This window comes from Ranitomeya variabilis, chromosome 3, assembly GCF_051348905.1.
Source record: "Ranitomeya variabilis isolate aRanVar5 chromosome 3, aRanVar5.hap1, whole genome shotgun sequence".
Classification (NCBI taxonomy): domain Eukaryota; kingdom Metazoa; phylum Chordata; class Amphibia; order Anura; family Dendrobatidae; genus Ranitomeya; species Ranitomeya variabilis.
In genome coordinates this window covers 162,409,922-162,434,282 of record NC_135234.1, presented here as the reverse complement: position 1 = coordinate 162,434,282, position 24,361 = coordinate 162,409,922, and the positions used below count along the sequence as shown (strand labels likewise).

General features: G+C 42.0%; 1 protein-coding gene across 9 annotated transcripts in view; it reads left to right on the top strand.

Annotated features, from left to right (window-relative positions):
• Nucleotides 1–24,361, top strand: part of CASK (calcium/calmodulin dependent serine protein kinase) — a 319,197-nt gene that overhangs the window by 274,594 nt on the left and 20,242 nt on the right. For 3 of the 9 annotated variants that reach the window (XM_077294801.1, XM_077294803.1, XM_077294802.1), the window contains 7 exons: nucleotides 815–893; nucleotides 6,782–6,867; nucleotides 8,878–8,946; nucleotides 12,742–12,810; nucleotides 15,023–15,058; nucleotides 16,947–17,143; nucleotides 20,241–20,356. In XM_077294801.1, coding sequence (XP_077150916.1) covers nucleotides 815–893; nucleotides 6,782–6,867; nucleotides 8,878–8,946; nucleotides 12,742–12,810; nucleotides 15,023–15,058; nucleotides 16,947–17,143; nucleotides 20,241–20,356 — 652 coding nt within the window. The remainder of the gene's footprint in view (nucleotides 1–814; nucleotides 894–6,781; nucleotides 6,868–8,877; nucleotides 8,947–12,741; nucleotides 12,811–15,022; nucleotides 15,059–16,946; nucleotides 17,144–20,240; nucleotides 20,357–24,361) is intronic. The other 6 variants (XM_077294805.1, XM_077294804.1, XM_077294807.1 and 3 more) reach the window with 2 other exon arrangements.

The window sequence follows — 24,361 nt, the reverse complement described above, 5'->3', positions numbered from 1 at the left end:
CAACATGCCAAACCAAACGTAACTCACTGGCACTCAAAGAAAACCTCACAAACCCTATCCGCAGCATCACGGTTGAAGAGCTGCAAGCAGCTTGGCCAACATGCTCCCACCATAGGTGCGAACAGTGACCACTTTCAGCATCTGTTGTGGGTAAATGAATGGGGAAAAAACAATCCACTTGCTCTTTTATCTTGTATACTATGGCCAGAGGCGTGCTACTGTGGCCCTCCCTGTACAAGTAAGCTGTGATGAAGGTCTGGTCGTTTTCTCTTAAAGGGGGTCACTTAAGCTGTCCTGACATTTTAATAAAATGGACCTGCAATTCTTGTATTCCTTGTGAAATACGCATTCTGGAGAATCTCTATTCTTGTCTATTAAATAATGAAATAAGACTAGAGCATCTTTTCTTGGCGTTCTCTGTTCTTCTGCTCCTCTGTTACCTATTTAATGTGTCCATGGACTCTTACTGTACAATCAGTACGCGGACACAGCCCTATAGCAAGGGGAATGGTACACCCACTTGTCAATTTATTCATAAATGTTCAGGAGAAGTTAGGGGAATGGCACAACATAGAGCTCTATAAAAGACGCTCCAGAGTATTTTAATGGGTAATGAAGTATTTGCTGAAAGACCTGTTAGGAAGGAGATTGTATATTTCACAAGTACTTGGCAGGATCAAAGGCCTATCATTAGGAATGTATCTTCTGGGTAGTGGATAGACAGTACTACATGTCTCTGCCTTTCTCAGCTGTTTAATCATATCTGACTGTAGTTTCTGTAAATCCTGACAAAAAGTTAATTTGTTTTCATCAGGGAATAACTCTAAAGATGAATGAGCTGAACCACTGCATTGTTGCCAGAATTATGCATGGCGGAATGATTCACAGGCAAGGTACAGTAACGATCTTACGGGCTATGCGATCACGTAACTTCTGGCGTGCGCTTCACATTCATGCATGAATGGCTTTTACTACACAGTTATGAATGAATCTTAATGAGGTTTTACAACCAGATGCTGTAAGGATTTATCGGAAAAAGCCAAACTTTTGTTACCCAATCAGGTATAGTGCTCTTCTGAGACATGCCAGTTAGATAAGTGTATAGTAATCTAATTTGGGCATCAGAACTGTTGACGGCTTGTATGCCATGTCTTATATCAGAGGAGATTGTTAAATACATAATCATGCAGAGATACCTATAAGCAAAAGTGCAAAAAGAATACATAGGTGCCTCAATGCATGTATATCCAGACCATGATCAGGAAACAACTGCCAACCATATGGTACAAAACTAAAGAACTCACAGTCAAAACTTCCCATAAAAGTATAACTTTATTAGTACAAAAATACACATAAAAAACACTGAAGACCAGGTTAATAGACAGTAGGGGAACCAAGACACACATACCCCCTGAGGAAGGAGCGGTGAGCTCCGAAACGTACGTCGGGTGCGGTCTCGGCGTCTGGCTGTGTACGGCATCAGGTAGTTATACATGTTTATACCGATTTTCTAATGCTGCGCTATTATTGTGTTTTCTGGGGTATTGACTCTTTATATCATTTGACATGGGCCCCATACTCTATGCATTAGAGTGATTTTATCATACGGATGTCGTCGCTGCTAGCCTGCTTTGAGCCTGTGGGCATATGGACCGTTATTTTATGTGTGTCTTGGTTCCCCTACTGTCTATTAACCTGGTCTTCAGTGTTTTTTATGTGTATTTTTGTACTAATAAAGTTATACTTTTATGGGAAGTTTTGACTGCGAGTTCTTTAGTTTTGTACCATGTCTTATATCAGAATAGCTATTGCTATAACAGAACTAGTTTCTGTAGAATTGTTACTTTGACAGGTGTGTAGGTGACCTAAAAGCAGTAATTGTATCTCCGCCATTCATGCCTAAAATGGCTATATCTGGCTGTGTCAGCTGCCACAAGTGATCATGGCTACAGAGAGGGCTGAGTTACACTATTGTAATAACTCCCATAAGTCAATGGAAGTTGCATTTACAACATGGCCTAGTGAGCTGTTTAATGGTGAAGTGTAGCCTACCCTTCTGTTCCCCAAAGTCTAGACTACAGAGAGAAAACGCATTTGAAAATGCTAAAGGAACCCAAGAAACCTTGTAAGGAAAACAAGGGATGCAGCAGGGTAGGATCCTGGTAATTTTGTTTTTTTTTTTTAAATCTAGTGCTATAGCCCACAAGTGACCTTTTCTCCTATTTAGTCCTGTGAATGTTTCTTTCCAACTGTGGAAAATGCAATTTGGTTTAATGTCAACTGCAGTTGGTTAAAAAAAATAGTGATTTTTGGCTAGAGTGATTATTGGGTAGAAGGTCAGGAATATTTTTTTTTTTGGGGGGGGGGAAATGTCATAAAAGTAAACCTTCATTCTATTAGGTGTTGGCAGTCTAATGCTTGTGCCATATATAACGTCCAAAAAATACCTACTCACCTGTTCACCGCTTTCTAAGTTCTCAGAAATGGAGTTCATCATGTAAATGTGTGAATTGTCATATCTGCTTATTATTATTATAAAAGGTCATTTTAATCAGTAGATCTTGGAATTATCATTTCCACAGTTTGTTTTAAATAAAATGTTCCTGTGCTGAGATAATCTTATATATGTGCCCCGTTATCTGCTGTGTAATGGCCGTGTCTAAGGGTACTGTCACACTCTGCAACTTTCCAACGATCACGACCAGCGATACGACCTGGCCGTGATCGTTGGAAAGTCGTTGTGTGGTCGCTGGAGAGCTGTCACACAGACCGCTCTCCAGCGACCAACGGTGCCGAGGTCCCGGGTAACCAGGGTAAACATCGGGTTACTAAGGGCAGGGCCGTGCTTAGTAACCAGATGTTTACCCTGGTTACCAGCGTAAAAGTTAAAAAAAACAAACAGTACATACTCACATTCCGGTGTCCTTCAGGTCCCTTGCCGTCTGCTTCCTGCTCTGACTGAGTGCCGCCGTACAGTGAGAGCAGAGTGCAGCGGTGACGTCACCACTGTGATCTGCTCTCACTTTCCGGCCGGGAGTCAGTCAGAGCGGGAAGCAGACGGCAAGGGACCTGAAGGACACCGGAATGTGAGTATGTACTGTTTTTTTTTTTTTTACTTTTACGCTGGTAAGCAGGGTAAACATCGGGTTACTAAGAGCGGCCCTGCGCTTAGTAACCCGATGTTTACCCTGGTTACAAGCGAACGGATCACTGTCACACACAACGATCCAACGATGACAGCGGGAGATCCAGCGACGAAATAAAGTTCCAAACGATCTGCTACGACGTACGATTCTCAGCAGGGTCCCTGATCGCTGCTGCGTGTCAGACACAGCGATATCGTATGGATATCGCTGGAACGTCACGGATCGTACCGTCGTAGCGACAAAAGTGCCACTGTGAGACGGTACCCTAACTGTACAGGAACATGGTCTGATCGTACCACAGCTCCTGGGCACGGGAAGACACAAGAGTATACTGGCATTACAATATGGGATCACAAATAATTATTTGAGGTAAAACATTGCTTAAAAACAGGCAGCAAAATGTTTTACCTCACAAAAATAATCAGCGGTGATCCCATGCTGTCCTGTCTGTATACTCTTTTGCTTCCTCCCCTGCCCAGGAGATGTGCTATGATCAGACCATGTTCCTGCACGGTCAGACACGGCCATTACACAGTACACAGTAGTGGCGCATTTATAAGATTATCTCAGCACAGGAACATTTTATTAAACACATCCAATTGTGGAAGTTATTATTCCAAGATGTTTTGGTTAAAATGAACTTTGGTTCATGGGAAAACTCCTTTTAAATGGAACCTGTCAGCAGGATTGTGCACAGTAACCTACACACAGTGTCAGGTTGGCGCCATTATACTGAATACAATGATACGCTGGTTCATGAAATCCATCTTGTGGTTGTTGTTTAATCTTTATTTTCTTTATTTTCAGTTTTGACTTAATAATTTGCTCGTGCTCTGGGTGTGGCCTGTGGGGGTCTTCATGTGGTGTTATGATTACATATTCATAATGCAGACTGCCGACAGGACTGATCCCTCACTGACCTGCCCCCTAGATTGCATAATGAATATCTGTACATTCTTGAAAACAACCCTGCAGACAGATGCCAGCCGAGGCATCTGCTCTGCAGCATAATCGCATGTTTCATGTCCCAATAATACATGTTCTTGATGTTATTCAGCTACAGAAAAAAAAATTTGAAAATGGTGCCTGCGCAGTAGCAGCTATCTATGTACACAGCTGTGATCCGATGGCTGCTACTGCTCATGCTCCGACGGCACCATCTTACTGGAGAAGGAAAAAAAATTCCTCCTCCAAGATGGCGCCGCCTACGCTGTAGCAGCTCTCTGAAAGGGGAGGATTTTTTTTCTTATCCAGTAAGATGGTGCAGCCGGCGTGTGTGCAGTAGCAGCCATCGGATCACAGCTATATACATCGATAGTTGCTACTGTACTGGCGAGGCGGGCGCCATTTTCAAATTTTTTCTAGCTGAATAACATCAAGAACATGTTTCATGTCCCAATAATAAATGTGATTATGCTGCAGAGCAGGTTTATCTTCAGATATTCATTATGCAAATTAGGGGGCAGGTCAGTGAGGGACCAGTGACCTGTCAGCAGTCTTCAGTATGTATAGCTGATCAGAGCACCACATGAAGACCCCTACAGGCCGCCCCCGGAGCACGAGCAGATCACTAATTCAAAACTGAAGATATAGATTAGAACAACCACAAAATGGATTTAATCAACCAAGGTATCATTTTAATTAGTATAACGGCACCGACCTGACAATGTAGGTTACTGTGCACAATTCTGCTGACAAGTTCCCTTTAAGAGCTAGGTAGAACTATTTTCAAGTTGTGATGAGGAAAAAACCTATAGATGGCATCACATGGCTCTAGCGCCCACGTTACACATTAGGCTAAGGTCTGCTGAACCTGCCGTTGCTAATTGTGCCTCTGTTACAGAGATATTAGAAATCAAAGTATTTGTTAGCTAATCAGTTAAAAGGGGTGGCCCACAAAGTACATAAAAATAAATAAATTCCATTATTTGATGCACTAAAACAAATGTTCCTGTGCTGAGATAATCTTATAAATATGCCCCTGCTGTGTACTGTGTAATGGCCGTGTCTCACCGTACAGGAACATGGTCTGATCATTCCACAGCTCCTGGGCAGGGGGGAAGCAAAAAAGAGTAGGAAGGATGCAAATAGTAAATCACCAGCCCGCATCATCGCAGGTCTCCTAATCACAGTAATTTTCCTGAGCCGTGTGCTTGTTCAAATGCCCTGCTATTCAGGGCTGCCGAGTCAGTAAGCCAAACCTCCGACTCCTCAGTGTCCCTTACTCCCGACTCTGACTCCACCACTCCGACTCTACAGCACTGCCTCACTACTGAGCATGCACAGAAAGTGCAGCACAGATTCATCTCACCTAAAATCCGAGATCCTTAGATCAGGAACAGAACAGACATTTATAAGACATTTCATAACTTTCCCAAATTCTTATGAAAACATCTACAGCACATCCTGCATTGAACTACTGAACCAATTTATTATTTATTTTAGGAGTCAGTCAGTCCATTTTATAACGACTCCGCCAAATTGGACACCGACTCCATGACTGACTCCACAGCTGCTATCTGTATATAAATATAATAACATTGAAGACTGCAGAACAACCATTGACGGCTGAATGTGTTACAGCAGAATTAGTCCTGAGCTTTCGAGCTCTACTAATACAGAACTGTCACTCAGAGGAGAGCCCACCCAGCCAGAAACCAGGGAGGGAGGAGATTGTAACGAGACTGCATGCTTCTAGGCTGCTCCATAGACTATTTGAGAATACCCCTTTCACTTTTCTGGAGTATTCCTGCAGTTCAGGTTCATATGGAATCTGTTAGGCAAACTGTATTAACCTTACTAGTTTTTAGATTAAAGGCGTTGTCTACTACTAGGAAAACTCCTTCTCAAACTAAATGTTCAGTCCCTTTAAAACAAAAAAAAAAAAAACTATTCTCCCCTCCGTGTGGGCTCCGTTCTAGCAGGGTGGGCACTTGTGGCCCTGGAGCTGTGATGCGGTGGAATGACACGCGATGCCCGACACTTAATCAGCGATGGCATCACTGTCCGTGCCTCCTGTCAAAATGAACATGAACAGGAAGTCAGAACAGCTGCCGCCCTGACTTCCACTGCACGTTCAATTCGTACAAAGGCGGAGACGGTGGCAACAGCGCTGATTGGGCGCCTGGCATCACATGTCATTCCACCGCATCACAGCTCTGGGACTGCGAGTGCCGACACCGCTGGAACAGAGCCAGCAAGGTAGGAGAGTGTAAGTTAGTTTTTGTTTTTTTTTATCAGGGCTGAACATTTAGTTTAAGAAGAGGTTTTCCTAGTAGTGGACAACCCCTTTAACTGTCAGCTTCCGAGCCTATTCCCTACGGGATTGATGCTGCGTTTTATATTCCCTAGAATGGTCAGCTGGCTGTAAGTACTAATGTTTGGGTTGAAATTCTACTTTGCGTTAGAGGGGTTTACGAGAAGACAATTCAGTAATTTGTGGCAATATTCCCCATGTAAGACGGCAATGTTTTCTTGTGACCAGAAGTATGTACAGTTGTGATAATGCGCCATCTAGAGTCTCCTGATCTTCTCTCAATGGGACTGCACATTTTTCTTCTCCGCCCGGAAATAAAACCTTTCAAATCCTGCATCTGTAATCTTATGTGATGATGCTTTTTTTTTCTTTTATCTAGGTACCCTTCATGTCGGTGATGAAATACGTGAAATAAATGGAATTAGCGTAGCAAACCAAACTGTGGAACAGCTTCAGAAGATGCTGGTTAGTTGGCTTTACAATTTACACCACCTGCAGAAATACACACAATATCAGTGCAAGATAATGTTGTTGTTGTTGTTTTTGTTTTGTTTTTTCCAATCAAATCAATATACCGTAACCCTTTTTCCTGTTTGCCTTTTTGGAACATAAGAACATCAAAAAAGCATTCTGTCACTATCGAGAACCCCTCTTGGTTTAACACAGGATATTGAGAGACAATTTTGACTTGTGTAATTTGTATCATCACAAATCCCACCCATTGGCACCCGTCATGTGATCAGCGGATGCCAGTGGGTGGAATCTCCTGTGAATTCTGGCTCGTGGCCAGCGTTCATAGGTGATCATGATTTCTGCTATACGTAGCAGAGCTAAAGACCTGCTATGTGTAGCACAGGCGATCGGACAATTGCAGCTTCAAGTCCCCTAAGGGGACTATTAAAGACAGTAAAAAGTGGGGGAAAAAATTATGAAAAAAAACACATGCCAAAATCGCCCCCTTTTTACCACACTGAAAATAAAGCAAAAAACAAAATACACCTATTTGGTATCAGTGGTTTCAGAAGTCTGTTCTATCGAAACAGTACTTTTCCAGCGCATGTGGGGTATCTACGTACTCAGGAGAAATTACACAACAAATTTTGGGGTCCGTTTTCTCCTGTTTCCCTAATGAGAATAAAGAAGTTTGGGTCCAAAGTAAAAAAAAAAATTTGAAAAGAAATCCATTAATTGCTGTGAACCACCTAAAGGGTTAATAAGCTTCTTGAATGTGGTTTTGAGGGGTGCAGTTTTTAGGATGGTGTCACTTTTGATTTTTTTTCTGTCATATAATGCCCTCAAAAGTCACTTCAAACGTGAGGTGGTCCCAAATAAAAAAAAAATAAAAAAGTTTGTAAAATTTGTTGAGAAATTGCTGGTCAATTTTTAACCCTTATAACGTCCTAACAAAAAAAAGTTTCAAAAATTGCGCTGATGTAAAGTAGACTTGTGGGAAATGTTATTTATTAACTATTTTATGTGACATAACTTTCTGGTTTAAGGGCCTAAAAATTAAAAAGTTTGAAAATTGCTAAATGACGTAAGTCATAGCAAAGAAATTTTACCACGGCCATGAAGTATGAATATGCACGAAAGAGTCTCCGAATCAGTGGGATCCATTGAAGCCTTAGAGTTATTACCTCATAAAGTGACAGTGGTCAGAATTATAACATTTGGCCTGGTCACGAAGGTGCAAACATCCTTTGGGGGTCATGAACCTACAACGTGGCTCGGTCCTTAAGGGGTTAATTGACCTCTGGTGTTTCTATGTAGGAGTCCAGTGGCATGCAGTGGCGGTCCTATTCAGTGACTGACCTCTATCTCTGCATGCGCAGTCTTACAGGAATGGATTCTCATAGTATTCCTGAGGTCTCATGCAATCTGTAGTCTCTGGTGACCAGTGCATCAACACTTCTCCACCTCCCGCCTTCCTTTCCTCCTTTGTGTTTGACACCATATTATGTGCAGACGGTCAGTAAACTCTGCAGGTTTGACGCTGTGTATATCTGCTGCGTCCAACCCACAGCGGCCAGATGTTACAGCCTAGTGGATGGAATGTCAAGAGATCCCCTGGCCACTGTGTGCCCAGAGACGCCTGCGGATCACCCGCGGACTCTGACATCCGGCACGTCTTTCCAGACCGCAGCGTGTCTATTTCACCCATACAGTGTATTGGACGCGGTGAATCCGCACGGCTCCATGAACACATGTGGATTCACCTGCGTTCAATAGACAGCAGCAGACATGCACTGCGTCCAGAGTGCTGCCCCTTCCGGATCGTCTGCACATACCCTAACTGCCGCCATTTTTTTTTCCCTTTTTCTTTTTTTTTCTCCCTCGTGACTTCACCACACCACAGTGGATTAATTCTTCAGTTTTATGCTCTCCATTCCAGTCTGTGCGTGCTTTTGGTATCTTTTCTTCAAAGTGTCATGTAATTTCATATTCTGTACTGATAAATGTCTTTCCTTCTCTTAGAGAGAAATGAGGGGCAGCATCACGTTCAAGATCGTTCCCAGTTACCGTACGCAGTCCTCTTCCTGTGAGGTAATAACATCATACGTAAGCCATCTTCTCTTCAGCTTTCTGCTGATGGCTGACTGTGATCTGCTTTCTGGGTCGCTCTTTCTGCCTGTGCTTGTAGACCATGCACACCAATTTCACAACAAAGATAACGGAACAGAGCGTGTGTTTGTAAAACCTCAATAATGCGATTGCTGAATATAACTTCCATTTTCTGCTGCATAATGGTTACAGCATTTATCGAATACGTGGAATAGCTTATGTGAAATACCGTATTATTAATAATTACGACAATGACTTCAATTTACTTGATTGTGAAATGGTGTAGGCATTTTCCGGCCTTTGTGTAAATTTGTGTTTTAATTATTCAGATCAAAAATTGGTAGAAATGTTCCCCGGTGTGATTACCTTAGCAGAGACCAAGTAAGCAGCCATCCCGCCATGCTCTGTGTGTCTCAGTAGGACGCACTATAGCACGCACTGCAATAATATTGACCTCTTAATTGTCACATCACAAAATACTGGCTAGCTTTAGGAATTGCCATTAACGCTCTATTGGTAAGTAAACACAATAGATAAGCCGACCTTGTGTTGCATCCTATCAAATCATCACTGGCCATTTTACATTGACTCAATAGAAGGCAATTATTGCCTCCATCTTGAAATGTTTATGACTAGCCTAACTTAAAGGGGATCTGTTAGCAGGATTTCCCTCTCCAGACAGTAGTCAATATAAGTATTCAATACACAACCGATTTTGCACGTTTTCCAACCTACAAAGAATGGAGAGCTCTGTAATTTTTATTTCATGCAATAAAATTCAATTTCATTATGTAAAAATCATACAATGTGATTTTCTGGTTTTTAATTTTACGTTCTGTCTCTCACAGTTGAAGTGTACCTACGATAAAAATTAGACCTCTCCATTCTTTGTAGGTGGGAAAAGTTGAAAAATTGGCAGTGTATCAAATACTGATTTTCCTCACTGTATGTACATGTAGCTCTTTCAAAGACAAGTCCAGCAGTACCTTTCACATGGCTAGTCCATTCCTCGTTTACTGAGAAATTAGCATTTCAGTTGATATGCAAATGAGGCTGAAGAGCTATGGTAGATCTGAAACCTGTCACGCCAGCTCTATTCTCTGCCAAGCACCACCACCTCCTGCTTAACTGACTGCTCTTTTGACTCAAGTCATGCCGCAAAGGAGCTGTATTTTCTTTTTAATTTTTGTCATGATTCCAGAGGAGATATGAGTCTTTTTATGACGTACTCATTTTTGTGCACTTTCCCAAGAGGGCATTACAAGCAGGATACTTCTAAAGAGCAGAGTAAAGAGAATCCTGTAAGCAATGTATCAGGTGTAACTGAGAAGAGGGATGGCTTAGGCTACTTTCACATTTGCGTTTGGAGCCGCTGCGGAGGGCTGTGGACTTCCTCCGTGAAGCCCCGCCCTCCGCCGCTAGCTCCGCCTACTTCTGCATGCGGCCGGCATGCGACCTGGGTACCTATATTTAACATTATGTACGCAGGTCGTGCGGCTGTATGCGGATGCTGCCGCATGCGTCGTTTTCACGATGCGGAAAAAAAAAATTGCTACGAGCTGCGTCCTACGCTGGTCTCCGCATCGTGAAAACGACGCATGCGGCAGCATCCGCATACTGCGGCACGACCTGCGTACATAATGTTAAATATAGGTACCCAGGTCGCATGCCGGCCGCATGCAGAAGTAGGCGGAGCTAGCGGCGGAGGGCGGGGCTTCACGGAGGAAGTCCACAGCCCTCCGCAGCGGCTCCAAACGCAAATGTGAAAGTAGCCTTAGCCACTGAAGCCAGTCCCCTTCACACACCACTGATGGCATGAAACTGCCATCCTCTGTCACACAGCGGAATTGAAGCTGCTGGGATCTTGCTGATACTTACAAATTTTGGCATCTATCAGCGAATTGTCACATCACAAAATACCCACCTACGTCGAACCATGAAGCAGAAGTACTCACCCTGTGCATTAGTGTGCGCCCGGCAGCATGCCGACCCGTAGTGTGCGCCCGGCGGCTTGCCGACCCGTAGTGTGTGCCCGGCGGCGTGCCGACCCGTAGTGTGGGCTCGGCTGCGTGGCGTGCTGACCCGTAGTGTGGGCCCGGCTGCGTGCTGACCCGTAGTGTGGGCCCGGCTGCGTGCTGACCCGTAGTGTGGGCCCGGCGGCGTGCAGACCCGTATTGTGGGCCCGGCACCGTGCAGACCAGTAGTGTGGGCCCGGCGGCGTGCAGACCCGTAGTGTGGGCCCGGCGGCGTGCAGACCCGTAGTGTGGGCCCGGCGGTGTGCAGATCAGTAGTGTGGGCCCGGCGGCGTGCAGTTCAGTAGTGTGGGCCCGGCGGCGTGCAGTTCAGTAGTGTGGGCCCGGCGGCGTGCAGACCAGTAATGTGGGCCCGGCGGCGTGCCGACCAGTAGTGTGGGCCCGGCGGTGTGCAGACTTTCTATTGAATCTGTACACCTCTCTGCATGTGCTCAGTAACTAGACCCCCAGTAATTGAGGGGCTACAACAGAAAACATTTTTAACAGCTTGGTTACACTTGAAATCTGTTGTATGACATGATGTTAACACATTCAAAGACCATTTGAACTAGATAACCCGTTTTAAAAGAAATGTCCAGTCTTACAACATTCTGCAGTTTTGGCACAATGACATTGGACCCTTCCTCGTTTAGCAGACACTGGTGTTTGCAGAGCACCTCCGGTTTGTATATGCGTGATACAACATTTAACTTTTTGTAGCTTGGACATTAAGGCTATGTGCACATGTTAAAAAAGAGGTGCAGAATTTTCTGCACAAAATCCGCATCTCCTGGCAGAATCCGCAGCTGCGGATTTGCCGTGGTTTTAGTGCTGTTTTAGTGCGAAATTGATGCGGATTTTGTGTGGATTTTCTGCAGTTTTTACCACTGTGGATTTCTATAATGGAGGGTTGCAGAAACGCTGCAGATCCACACAAAAGAAGTGACATGCACTTCTTTGAAATCTGCAGCGTTTCTGCGCGGATTTTTCTGCATCATGTGCACAGCTTTTTTTTTTTCACATTGATTTACATTGTACTGTAAATCATAGTGCAGATCTGCAGCGTTTCTGCAGCAGAAAAAAATGCTGCAGATCTGCACTAAATCTGCATCGTGTGCACAGGCCCTTAGGGTATGTGCACATGTCAGGATTTCTTGCAGAAATTTCCTGAACAAAACCGGACATTTTCTGCAACAAATCCGCATGCGTTTTTGTGCGTTTTTTTCCAGAGCTTCCCAATGCGTTGAATAGCGGCAAAAACGTGAAAAATCCGCACAATTAATGAACATGCTGCATTTTTTACCTCGATGCGTTTTTTTCGCAGAAAAAAGTATCATGTACACAAAAATTGCAGAATGCATTAAAAATGATGGGATGCCTATGCATGCGTTTTTTAAGCGTTTTTTCTATGGAAAACGGCCGAAAAATGCAAAAAAATCCTGAACGTGTGCACATAGCCTTAGTATTTACATCCAGTAAGGTCAAGTTTTGCTCTTAGGGTAAACTGGATTTTCTAAAGCATTTGTCCTGTTCTGAGAATAATTGGTGAAGAGTATGGGCTGTGTGGTGCTGTCTGGACCATGGGCTCCTCTTAGTGGAGAATTAGTAAACTGCAGTTATTGTCTGCACAAAAATTCACATGGATGAAGAAAAGTAACATGAAAAAAACAGGCCAGATGTAGAGAATTCTTCATTGTTTATTCGGTAGTAACTGTTCACTTTTGTAATAGTGAAATGTGTTAACAAACCTTGTGTCTTATTTCAGAGAGATTCCCCCTCTACATCCAGACAGTCCCCAGCTAATGGTCATAGCAGCATTAACAATTCTATTGCGGTAAGATCAGCAATTACATCTACACATTCACACAAACAGGGTTGCAATGATAACTTGCCCACCACTGAGTCTGTATTAACCTCTGTTTTACGTTCCTGGATAACCATTCCCGTCCTAACATGACTTTTTAAATGGTGTTGGAGATTTATTTGTTTTCCCCTCTTATTTCATTTAGACTTTTTGGTAAGTCTTTGCAGGGTATTTTTATTTTGCCGTTTTTTCTGTGATTTTTTTTTGTCATCTATAACCACATATACTGATATATAGTGATTTAATTTGTGTTTAATTTACAAAGAACTTCTGACGTCATGGAGGCTATAAGGCTTTGCGTCATTAGTGGCTAGTGAATTGGTACAAAAGCGATTAGCTTCCCCCTACAAACTAGATGTAGTAAAATAACTCTGGACCCGGACAGTAGTTTCCGCTATCTCAGTTACTGAATTGGTGTGCCCTCTGCTGCTGTTACCTGCATATTCTGCATACCATGAGCTTGGCCGGTTCTGTTACTCTCTCCGGTGAAGTATGTAATTGTGCGTTATGGCACTCAGCTCTTCACACCTTTCTCTGGAACATCTTTAACACAAATTGCTTGCTGTATGGCGCAGTGAGTCGCTGCTGCCGCAGACACCGCTTTTTAGGCAAAATCACAAATTTAGTGATTTTATTTGTTCTAGCTTGACTGGAAATTTTGCATGTTGGCATCATTTTTTTTTTTTTTTTTTCTGTTCAGAGGTGTTTCTGGTGGCAAAAACCCATCTGCTTTTAAACTTCAAATCGAAAGCAGCCTTTTTTTATTTTAGTCTCAGAATTGAGCATTGTTGATGGAACACTCCTCTCCAAAATAATAATTACTTTTAGCTACGCTGCATCTGACACAACTTACAGCAGGTACGGTAGTCTCTTAAAGGGAACCTGTCAGCAGGATTGTGCACGGGAACCTACACACAGTTTCAGGTCGGCGCCGTTATACTGATTAAAATGATACCTTGGTTGATGAAATCCGTCTTGTGGTTGTTGTGTAATCTTTATTTTCAGTTTTGAGTTAATGATCTGCGCGTGCTCCGGGGCGGCCTGTGGGGGATGAATACCTAAGCAGAGCACCACAGGAAGACCCCCACAGGCCCTCCCGGAGCATGAGCATATCATTAGCTGAAAACTGAAAATAAAGATTAAACAAGAACCACAAGACTGATTTCATCAACCAATCAATCATTTTAATCAGTATAATAGCTCCGACCTGACACTGTGTAGGTTACTGTGCACAGTCCTGCTGACAGGTTCCCTTTAAACCAAATCAGGATGGTAAAAAAAAGTGTTTCTTAGCACAGAGACTTGGAGGTTAAATTAAAAGCGTTTAGCCTCTGTATATACTTTACAGTAATAAAACCTTTAAGAAAATGTGGCTGTCTCATCAGAGACCATCTAGTTTAAAATACATCCCTCAGGGCAATCAACTGATCGCACGGGTCCCATTCTTAAAGGGGATATCCGGGACAAAAAACGATGTAGTTGCTAGCAGAGACAACTACCTGCCTGTTGTACCCAGCACGGGGCATCAACTGCTTCTGCCAGAGATTCAGCTACTCTGTCAACAGAGCAGCATTTTTTTCTGTTGACAGGGCGGGACTACTGCCGTCATGCTCATTGACAGCTGTATCTCTGCGGCCTAATTGGGGGAAGCCGGCTGTCAATCAGCATGACACCAGTAGTCTCATCCTGTCAGATGGCAGAGAAACTGCTTCTCTGTTCATAGGGATTAGCTGAATCTCTGGCAGGAGTGGTCAGTGACCGGCGCTGGGAAATCCTGGTGGCCATTCCAAAGAATGACCTTCCTTCAAAAAGAAGGCAGGTTGATCCTCCCCTTTAGTAAGGTGTATGGAAAAAGCTTGTCAGTATGAGAGAACCCCTTTAAAAGTGTGCGATTTCTATTAGTGTTACACACAAGCTCTGACATCACACTTGAAATTATTTTACCAATGCATTTGTGTTGAAGATGCTGATTAATACATTTTCTTTTCTTTTGCCAAGCATCGTTCTTAGGCTTAAAACTTTCTGCTTCTTTAGGCTTCAGCTAAACATCTTGAGCTTGTATTTTGTTTTATGTGTGTAACCCATATATATTACACCTACATTCAAACTGCTAATGTTTTCTTGTAAGCGTGCACACTGTTAATAAGATGCAAATGTCTTCTGGGTTGACTTTGTTCTGCAGGACATACCAACAACTACTCAATCAAAAGGACGACAGGTGAATAGATTTTCTTTGTGGCTTGTTGTTCTCCCCCCTGATAAATCCATGTTCGTGTTGCCGTCATATTTGTTAATGTTAAATCTATCATTAATCTCACCTTATATATCAGACTTCTAGTTCCTTCACAGGCTTTTCTCAAGCTTCTCAGAGGAGGCTGGATTAGAACTAAAAATGGGGGAATAATTAATTAAAAAGAAAATATTGATTAAAAAGTGTCTGGTGACCATGTACAAAATCAGAATGTGCTGACCGCAATCCTAGAATGCCGAGAGCACTGGGAATTCTCACACAGAAGTCCGCTTCCTACTGGGCGGGTGTTGGTTATGTTATCCAACCGGTACCAGTTTTTAACAGCAGCAACCAATCGCTGCTGTTTAACCAATTAAATGCTGCTCTCAAACGCTCAGTGCAGTGTTAAGGCTAGGGCTATACAGCAACGTTAGTTGCATCAGCCCCTATGACTGAAGCTCGCTAGGTGCCGATACGACAGTGCTAGACAAGAGAATGGAGTTTTGTTGTGACACCTAAAATACCATGGGGAAGTTGCCAAATATCAGACTTGGTGGATATTTTGCTACTTGCTTGTCACAGTATGCTACCCCATATAATGCTACCCCATATAGCAGCAGCCTAAGTGGTTGCTGAGTGTCCGTTCTGGCACCCCTCATTCCCCCAGCTTTAAATTTGCGGAGTGCCAATGTTACCATTTCAGCCAGAGCCCTTCTGACAGCTTCCTGTTACTGGCATTTTGGAATAGTAAAAATAGTGAAGTATTGCAATATAGAGTAGAGGGACTAAAAATCAGTCAAATTTACTACTTGTTCTGTTTTGATTTTGTTAAATTCCCCTCACACTTTTCCCAACCTGAAGGTGAAGAAATATATATATTTGCATATATATTTGGTATTGCTGTGCCTGTACAAGTCTGATCTATAAAAATATAAAATTTAACCCATACTCTAAGTGGTGAAAGGGAAAAGAAAACAAACACCAGAATTCAAGTGTTTTGATCACAATTAGTGATGAGCGAATATACTCGTTACTCGAGATTTCCCGAGCACGCTCGGGGGTCCTCCGAGTATTCTTTAGTGCTCGGAGATTTAGTTTTCAGCGCTGCAGCTGAATGATTTACATCTGTTAGCCAGCATAAGTACATGTGGGGGTTGCCTGGTTGCTAGGGAATCCCCACATGTAATCAAGCTGGCTAACAGATGTAAATCATTCAGCTGCGGCAAGAAAAACTAAATCTCTGAGCACTAAAAAATACTCGTAGGACCCCTGAGCGTTCTCGAGAAATCTTGAGTAACAAGTATATTCGCTCATCACTAATCACAATCAATACGTGCCAACGAAAAACTTTTTCTGATTTTTTTTTTTTTTTTTAAATTACACAAATTTGGTATTGCCTTAATCGTACTGCCACAAAGAATATTGCCAAATAACTCTTACTGCACAGCGGACGCTGTTAGAACTAAACAGTGACAGAATAGACGGTTGTTTTTTTTCACCATAGCACTCCACGCTGAAAGTTTTTGTAACTTTATTTTTTTTTGTCATTACAATTGGAGTTGTAGTTTAGAATGATTCTTGGAAGTACAAAATGAAAAATAAAATAAAGCTCAGTAACAAAGTAATGGCTCTAACCTTAATTAATCGATAACCCCCAAAAGCCTTACAAGTCTTATGTGCAAGGTATTCAGATTCATCAGTTGTAAACTCTTCCATTCTCCTTGCATGCTTCGCTCTGCAAATGCTTCATCTTTGTGTGAGCTAGTAACCATTTCTTGTCTGGTCTTTTCAGTTCAAACTTTTTTCCTATGATCCCCATCAACGTTCTAATATTTATTTCTTTAGCTGTAAAGTATGTTTGTATATTGTTTTCTAGATATATGTAAGAGCACAATTCGAATATGATCCAGCAAAGGATGACCTAATACCCTGTAAAGAAGCTGGCATCAGGTTTAGAGTTGGAGACATTATTCAAATTATTAGTAAAGATGACCACAACTGGTGGCAAGGCAAACTGGAAAATGCAAAAAATGGTACTGCCGGTCTTATTCCTTCTCCTGAGCTACAAGAGTGGTAAGTCGTAGCATGTACAGTCAGAGTGGAGTTCTACCTCTTATACAAATACTTTTTTTTCCAATGAGAGCAATCCATATGGAAATGTCTTAATGATGACAAAGATTCTTTGCAGGAAAAACATTTCACTAGGTGCAATATATACTTGAAATATGCCATCAAAGTGGGTTATTGCTACTAAAACATGCTGTAAATGGCAATAATCTGGATTCTTAGATTAGTGATATGGGGGGCATTCTTAAGACTATGTTCACACAACCATGGAAGAATATGGTTAAAAAGTTGTCCACTACTGCACAAATCCTGCTTAATCCATTTAGGACCACAATTAAAATAAAAACAATGGATACTCTCAACCCACAGTGGCTCCATTCCAGTGGCGTCTGTGCTGCTGTTCCCTAGGTGTGATGTAAAGTGAGAAATTAATAGTGTATGCATAGCTACAGTGTGCATTCAGTGTTTTTTATCTGTCCTAACCACTGAAGTGGCAAAGTCTGATCTGCAGACTAAAATATATACAGCAGTTTTTCCTCAATGACCTGTGTGTCAGATCTGAGAAAAACCTATGTGTCCAGTCCCATTGATGTATGAATGCATTTTTTTTGTCTTTTGATGGACAGCATGCAGATTAAAAAAACGTGTGTGACTAATTCCTTTCCAAACTGGTGTAATTCGGTTACACCAGTGTTTCCCAAACTCCAGTGCTAACAGCCCCCAACAGGTCATGTTTTCAGTATTTCCTTAGTACTGCACAGGTTATGGAATTTTTCAGGCATCAGAATCTGCCACAGGTTCTCTGCTATTCTGCCTTTCCCCCACACACATTCCTGGGAGATGAAAGCTGAAAGTGTTATTAATTAAACGTTCCACATCTCACACAGGAGAAGTTCCAAGTTAATGTGGGGGGTGTGTTCTTCTTTCCCCTGTGTGTTGATGCCAGCCTCTGATTGGTCAGCCTCATGCAGCAGAAGTAGTACAAGCCCCAGAGAAGAATCTCTATTAACACTCCGTTGACCTTAACTTAAATTGTAGCCTAAACTTTCCAAGCTAATATCTCCACAACGAAGAAGAGAAATGTAAAAAATGAACAGTTTTGTTCTGCTCTGCAGCCACTATTCTGTGCTCACACTGGTAAAAGGTCCTCGTTAAATATTTATTGCATCCATTCACATTCCTGCCTCTAAATTCCCCTTTTCAATGAAAATTCTAGTCAGCTGAAGTAAGCCCGGCTTTTATTGCGGTGTTTACGATGCCGTTGTGTGGTAAACATTCATCTGCTGGGGCAGATTTACTTTTATGATGATCTAATTGCTGTATTTCCAGCATCTCCTGGGAAACTGGGTAAAACTAATTTTAAGGCACAAAATATACGGTTTGTCCTTTGAAAGCAGCAAGGTAATGGCATTCGTGCAATTTCCATTTGAAGTGCATAGATTGTGAGCTAGCAGCTTGTGGGCGGATATTCTGATCATTATTTCACGTTGTTTAGCACAGTTAAGTTGATGCGACTACACTATAAATTGTTCCATAAATATCCTGCTTCTTCACCACGCAACAGTGCCTGGTATATCGTCTATTAACACCTTAACATTAGTATTTTTATAAACGGCTCATTGTCTGCGACCAGAGGTTTAAGGTTTTTTTTGTTAACATGGGTATTACCTATAGAGAGATGACATCTAAAAAATAGCAAATTCGGAGCAATTTTACTGCCTTATCCATTCTAGGTTATGCAGCATGGCCCATGCTCGAGTTTTTCCCATTCAGTCATCCATTCCAAACTGTTAGGCTGTATTTGGTGTAGGTTTTACGCAAGGCTTTCTAAACATACGGTAAATCCACAGCATTTCTGCATCAAAATCTGTGCATATTTTACTTACTCATGCATTTTTATGTGCATTTTTGATGTGGTAATGCAACAAAACAATTCCAGACCAGTGTAAGCTGCTAATTTAGGTTCCCACTGAATATAAGCGGTATAGTGCACATCTAGAAGAAGCACTTCCACCACAGAAGTGGACACATTGTGAATTTAAAAAGAACGTGTCATGTCAACAGTGTTTGGGGACATGTAGCTACGGGTTTACTCTTCAGGTTAGTTGTGTTACAATGCCACCCAGCAGCCTTTATGAAAGTGCGGCTACTTGGAGAACATGAACTTTATTCCGCCCTGGAGCCTCCTGTTTTCATTCATTTCCAAAGGGTCAGTACACAGTGAGCGATGTCTGAAATCATGGCCCTCTGACAGCTCACTCTGCACAGATAGTCCGATCATGCAATAAGAATTGCATGCAACCAATGGACATTTCTGATTCCCTGTGATATAACGGTCATGGTTGGTCATTATCTTGGACATTACAGTGCACTTTTGAATTGTTTGAAAATTTGGTTTGGATCTGAACAATAAATTACTATATTGATAAGATTTCCCCCCCATTTAGACATTTTACTCAGGTTAAGCAAAATCATTTGGAATGATTTAAAAAGGTTACTCGTGTCTAGGTATTGTTACATACTTGTTTTGTCGTCCCCTGGTTTTTGTTTCTTTGTGTTTTTGTTTTTTTCCATATCGTCTCAGAATGTCTAGCTAGCTAAATGGGTTGTCCAAGAAATAAAGGAAATCGGTGAATTAATGTGATTTATAGAACTGTCTTTTTTAATTTATAATGTAATTTCTTATTTTCTTAATTTCCCGGACAACGCCGCTCATGGTGTTCAGTGTGTGTGGTCACCCGGGTTTTATGCAGAGTGATTTCTGCTATATTCTGGCCGTCACTAGCAGTGGCTGCTTGTTACCAGCACTGGACACATTAGATGGATGTTCAGGGAAATCAAAACACCAGCAAGCGCCATAGCAAGTTACAAAAGCAGCATCTTTCCTTTGCAGTGTATGGCAGAGTCTGTTCAAATATATTCACATTCCTGTGCTTAGTTAGAAATTGTATTTTTTTATATATATTATTTTTGAGATCATGAAAAATAAATGCTTTAACATTACATCTCTGCTTGATTGTGTTAAGACACATTATTGATTGTATGACCAGGAATGCTGCTTATATTTTTCCGTGGGAATAACGTGTTGTGTTGCCATGTTTAGGCGTGTTGCCTGCATTGCTATGGAAAAGACAAAGCAGGAGCAGCAGGCCAGCTGTACGTGGTTTGGCAAGAAAAAAAAGCAGTATAAAGACAAGTATCTGGCAAAGCACAACGCAGGTATGGAATGTCTACGCAAAGTATTTACAGAGTACAGAATATCGTTAAATCCTAAGTGACCGCTGATCTGAAGCTAAGGGGGTGTGCGCTTTGATTTCTGTTATATAGAGGCCTCATTCAAACCTACGGTACATTTTCTTTTTGTGTACTTGAAAAACTGATCAATTTTCAGCAGTGTGGTACATAATATTTTCAGCTATTTGATCAGTGTATCCGTTCTTACCATCAGTGTTTTTATCAGTTTTATTTTTAATGCAAAAGAAAAAAAACTGATGGAGGTGTCCTAGCTTCTTATATGAAATAGTAAGTGAATATCGGACAGCACAATGATGGCATCAAAGTGCTAATTTTTTTATGGTCCATTAGACTTGAATAGGTAAGTTTTATCAAAGTACAATACACTAAATGAAACCCAAACTTCTGAATGAGGCCTAGTGCCAATGATTCACCACTGCTAAATTCACATCTCAGGTGGGTTTTTACATGAATTGGTTCTCGCTCCTGATGATCATAAAGGGAGCAGAGCCTGTACACCCCTATATACAGCATTCTAGAATGCAGTATATAAGTCCCCAGTGCGTTGTGCATAACACTAAAACTATTTTATATTCGCCGCGGTCCGGTACGATGGGCATCACTGGTCTTGATCCGGCGCCTCCTCTCTTCTTGCGCTCGCCTTTCTTCTTCCTGGCTTCATGCCGACGACAGAGCAAAGTAATGTAATGCTCATGCGCTGGCGCTCTTTGCCCTTTTCCGCACATGCACTTTACAGTACTTTGCTCTGCCCTTGGCAGGGCAGAGAGAAGTGTACCTGCGCAGGAGCGCAACAGAGAAGACTGTGTGGATAACACAGGACACATAATCCACATGAAGCAGGGAAGAAGAACGGCAATTGTAAGAAGCGAGGAGGCGCCGGATTAAGACAAATGGTGGGTATAATAATCAGTCTTTTTTTAGTTATGTGCAGCACATTGGAGACTTACCGTATATGCAGCATTCTAGAATGCATGATGTGTGATCTATACTAGATCGCTCAGTTCTCACCGGCTGTCATTGTTCTCGGCAGTGCTAGTCCTGCTTACTCAGGGTGATGCACCACAGAGAAAGATGATCTCTTATGCTGCTGTGCGAATACCTCTTCTAAGAGAAATCTATTCATTTTTAACACTTTGATATAATATGGCCTATTAGGACGTGGTGAAGAAGTGTTATTTGTTTAAAGAGAAATCATTGATTCCGTATGGAGTCCGTCTCACTGCTCCATTTTTTTAATTTTAAATGTGCAGCGATTCTTGCAAATGAATAAAAATGCCGATCACAATGAGGCTGCACACCATCATTCAGCCAAAAATCTGTCGTGTCAAATTCTTCACTTTTTTAAGTTTTTTATTTTTTTACTATTAAGTCTGAGAATCGTTTACAGATGTCGGCACACCTTGTGCCCACGCTCTCTAGTGTTACATTGCTGGGCAAACTTGTCAATGATGCTTATTGATCATGTGATGGTTTTCACTATTAAATTGCTTATAACTGAGTAAAACCGATTTTCTTTTTATAGTACATAGCCCCCAAATGTTACATGTATATCCCTTATCCCTGTCAAACATTTATCCTGATATTCACATGAACATACTGTCCTGCCGAATTTTCCATCAATCAGCAGAAAGCTGAAAACTGCACGGGAGTGGGTCGGACTCCTGTTCATCAGACTTATGGCCCATCCTAAGGAGAAATGTCTTTAATGTTTATCTTACTGTATAAATTAGTTTGGTTATTTGCATAATGCCAACTTTCATTTTTTAAGTCTTTCTGATAATCAAGATTTGTTTCCTTGTCACAAATGTATGCATTATTGGAATGTTTTTTATAAATTTTGATCTAGCTACAGTAATATCCCTTAGACATCAGTGTTTGCGTGTGTGCGGCCATCATATTACAGCTAGAAACAAGTGTTATTGGCGATTGCTGAAGGCATGCACTGGACATATAGTGTGAGTCCGGTGTGCGAGCACTCCTCCATCTGTCCCTGCAGTGAGGAGGTATACACAGCCGCTTATTGTTACAGGATGGAGTGCTCATGATTATCCCAGACTTCCCATAGCTAAATGGCACAAAGTAGAATTGTAGCTATTTCGCTGACAGATCTGATTTAATGTCATAGAGATTTAACCTACATGACCTTTAAACTGGTAAGTTCCCATGATGAGCATTTGGAGTGTATTTGCATTGTGCGGTATATAAGCATTTTATTGGCAAATTTTTCCCATAGACCTTAAGTGAGAGGAGAAAAATACATAGGTAAAAACACATGACTTTTTTCAGTGCATTTTTTGGAACGGAAACGGACTAGAAACGCATGTAATACACATATGAGATGTATGAATAGTTTTCTGAAAGTTAAGTATTTGCGTGTCTCCAAAACAGAAACATGACATAAAAAAGCGATTAAAAATGTAAATAGAAAAAATATATAAATACGCTCAAACGCAAGTAAAAATGCAAGTAACCCAATTTATCTAATTGGTGCAGAAATTCCTCAGAAAAAAAAGCGCCAAATACTCCTCATGGGAACATAGCCTTAAAGAGGACCCTTCACTATATTTTTAATGTTTGAACTGGTGACTCGATGTAATAGTAACAATGATGCAAAAATCGTTTTATCCCTCTATCTCCACAATGCAGAGTCAAAATTTAAAACAAAATATTTGGCACCTAATGAGTTAACGTTAGTTAAGTCCAAGTGTATGTGTACTGTATGAGTTGCTGCTTGATAACACCCACTTGGACTTAACAAAATTTGACTCATTCTGTGTCAGTACTTTGAATTCTAATATCTCTGCAACAGAGGTAAAATTAAAAAATGTTACTGTATATACTGTATAGATAGAACACGAACATGTGAACATGCCCATAGACTATATTGTGTACGTGTTTGTCATGTCCAAACAGGAATACAACAGAAATTACGAAAAAACAGACATCTGAATTAGGTGGTGCCATTTCATGTCCTTGTACAAAGGCTGCTTTCAAGTCAGTTTTAGAGAATTTTCCATGGGGTGCCATATCCCCCTGATCAGTTTATTTTATTGGTTATCCCAATATGTCCTAAATGTGTGTTGTCTGTATCATTGATGTGCCACTAACAGGAGAGACTTATGTCCCTGCTTAGTCAAGGGCTGAAATGTACTGGTCATCACTTTCACCCTGTCAGAGCTTATTAGACCATTGTGCTTTAGAGGTTGTCCACTACTTTTACATTATTATTATTATTTATTTATATAGCCCAATTAATTCCATGGTGCTATACATGAGAAAGGGGTTACGTACACAGTTATAGATATCGTTTACAGTAAGCAAATTTACAATGACAGACTGGTACAGAGGGGAGAGGACCCTGTCCTTGCGGACTTACATTCTATGGGATAATGGGGAAGAGACAGAAGATTGGGGTGCGGCAGCTCTGGTGGTGGTGAGGAGGCAGCTCGGGAGGTTTGTGAGGCGGCAGCTCGGGTGGTGGTGAGGCGGCAGCTCGGGACGCTTGTGAGGTGGCAGCTAGGGTGGTGGTGAGGCGGCAGCTTGGGAGGTGGTGAGGCGGCAGCTCGGGTGGTGGTGAGGCGGCAGCTTGGGAGGTGGTGAGGCGGCAACTTGGGTGGTGGTGAGGCGGCAACTTGGGTGCTGGTGAGGCGACAGAATGGTTATTGCAGGCTGTAGGTTTTCCTGAAGAGATGGGTTTTCACTTAGTATAGTGATCAATGTCTCATCGACTGGGGTCCGTCACCTGGCACCCCTACCAATCAGCTGTTATCTGTGTCTGCGGCTGCTGCTGGCAGGAGGTACTCATTTGCCTAGCTGCTCCGTCTCCTTGGAGGTGAATGTGTAGTACCCTGCCACTACAAGTAGATGGAGCAGTTCTTCAAGTGAGTACATACTGCCGGCGGCCATCGACACCGATAACAGCTTATCCTAAGGATAGATCATCGATGTAAAAGTAGTGGACAACCTCCT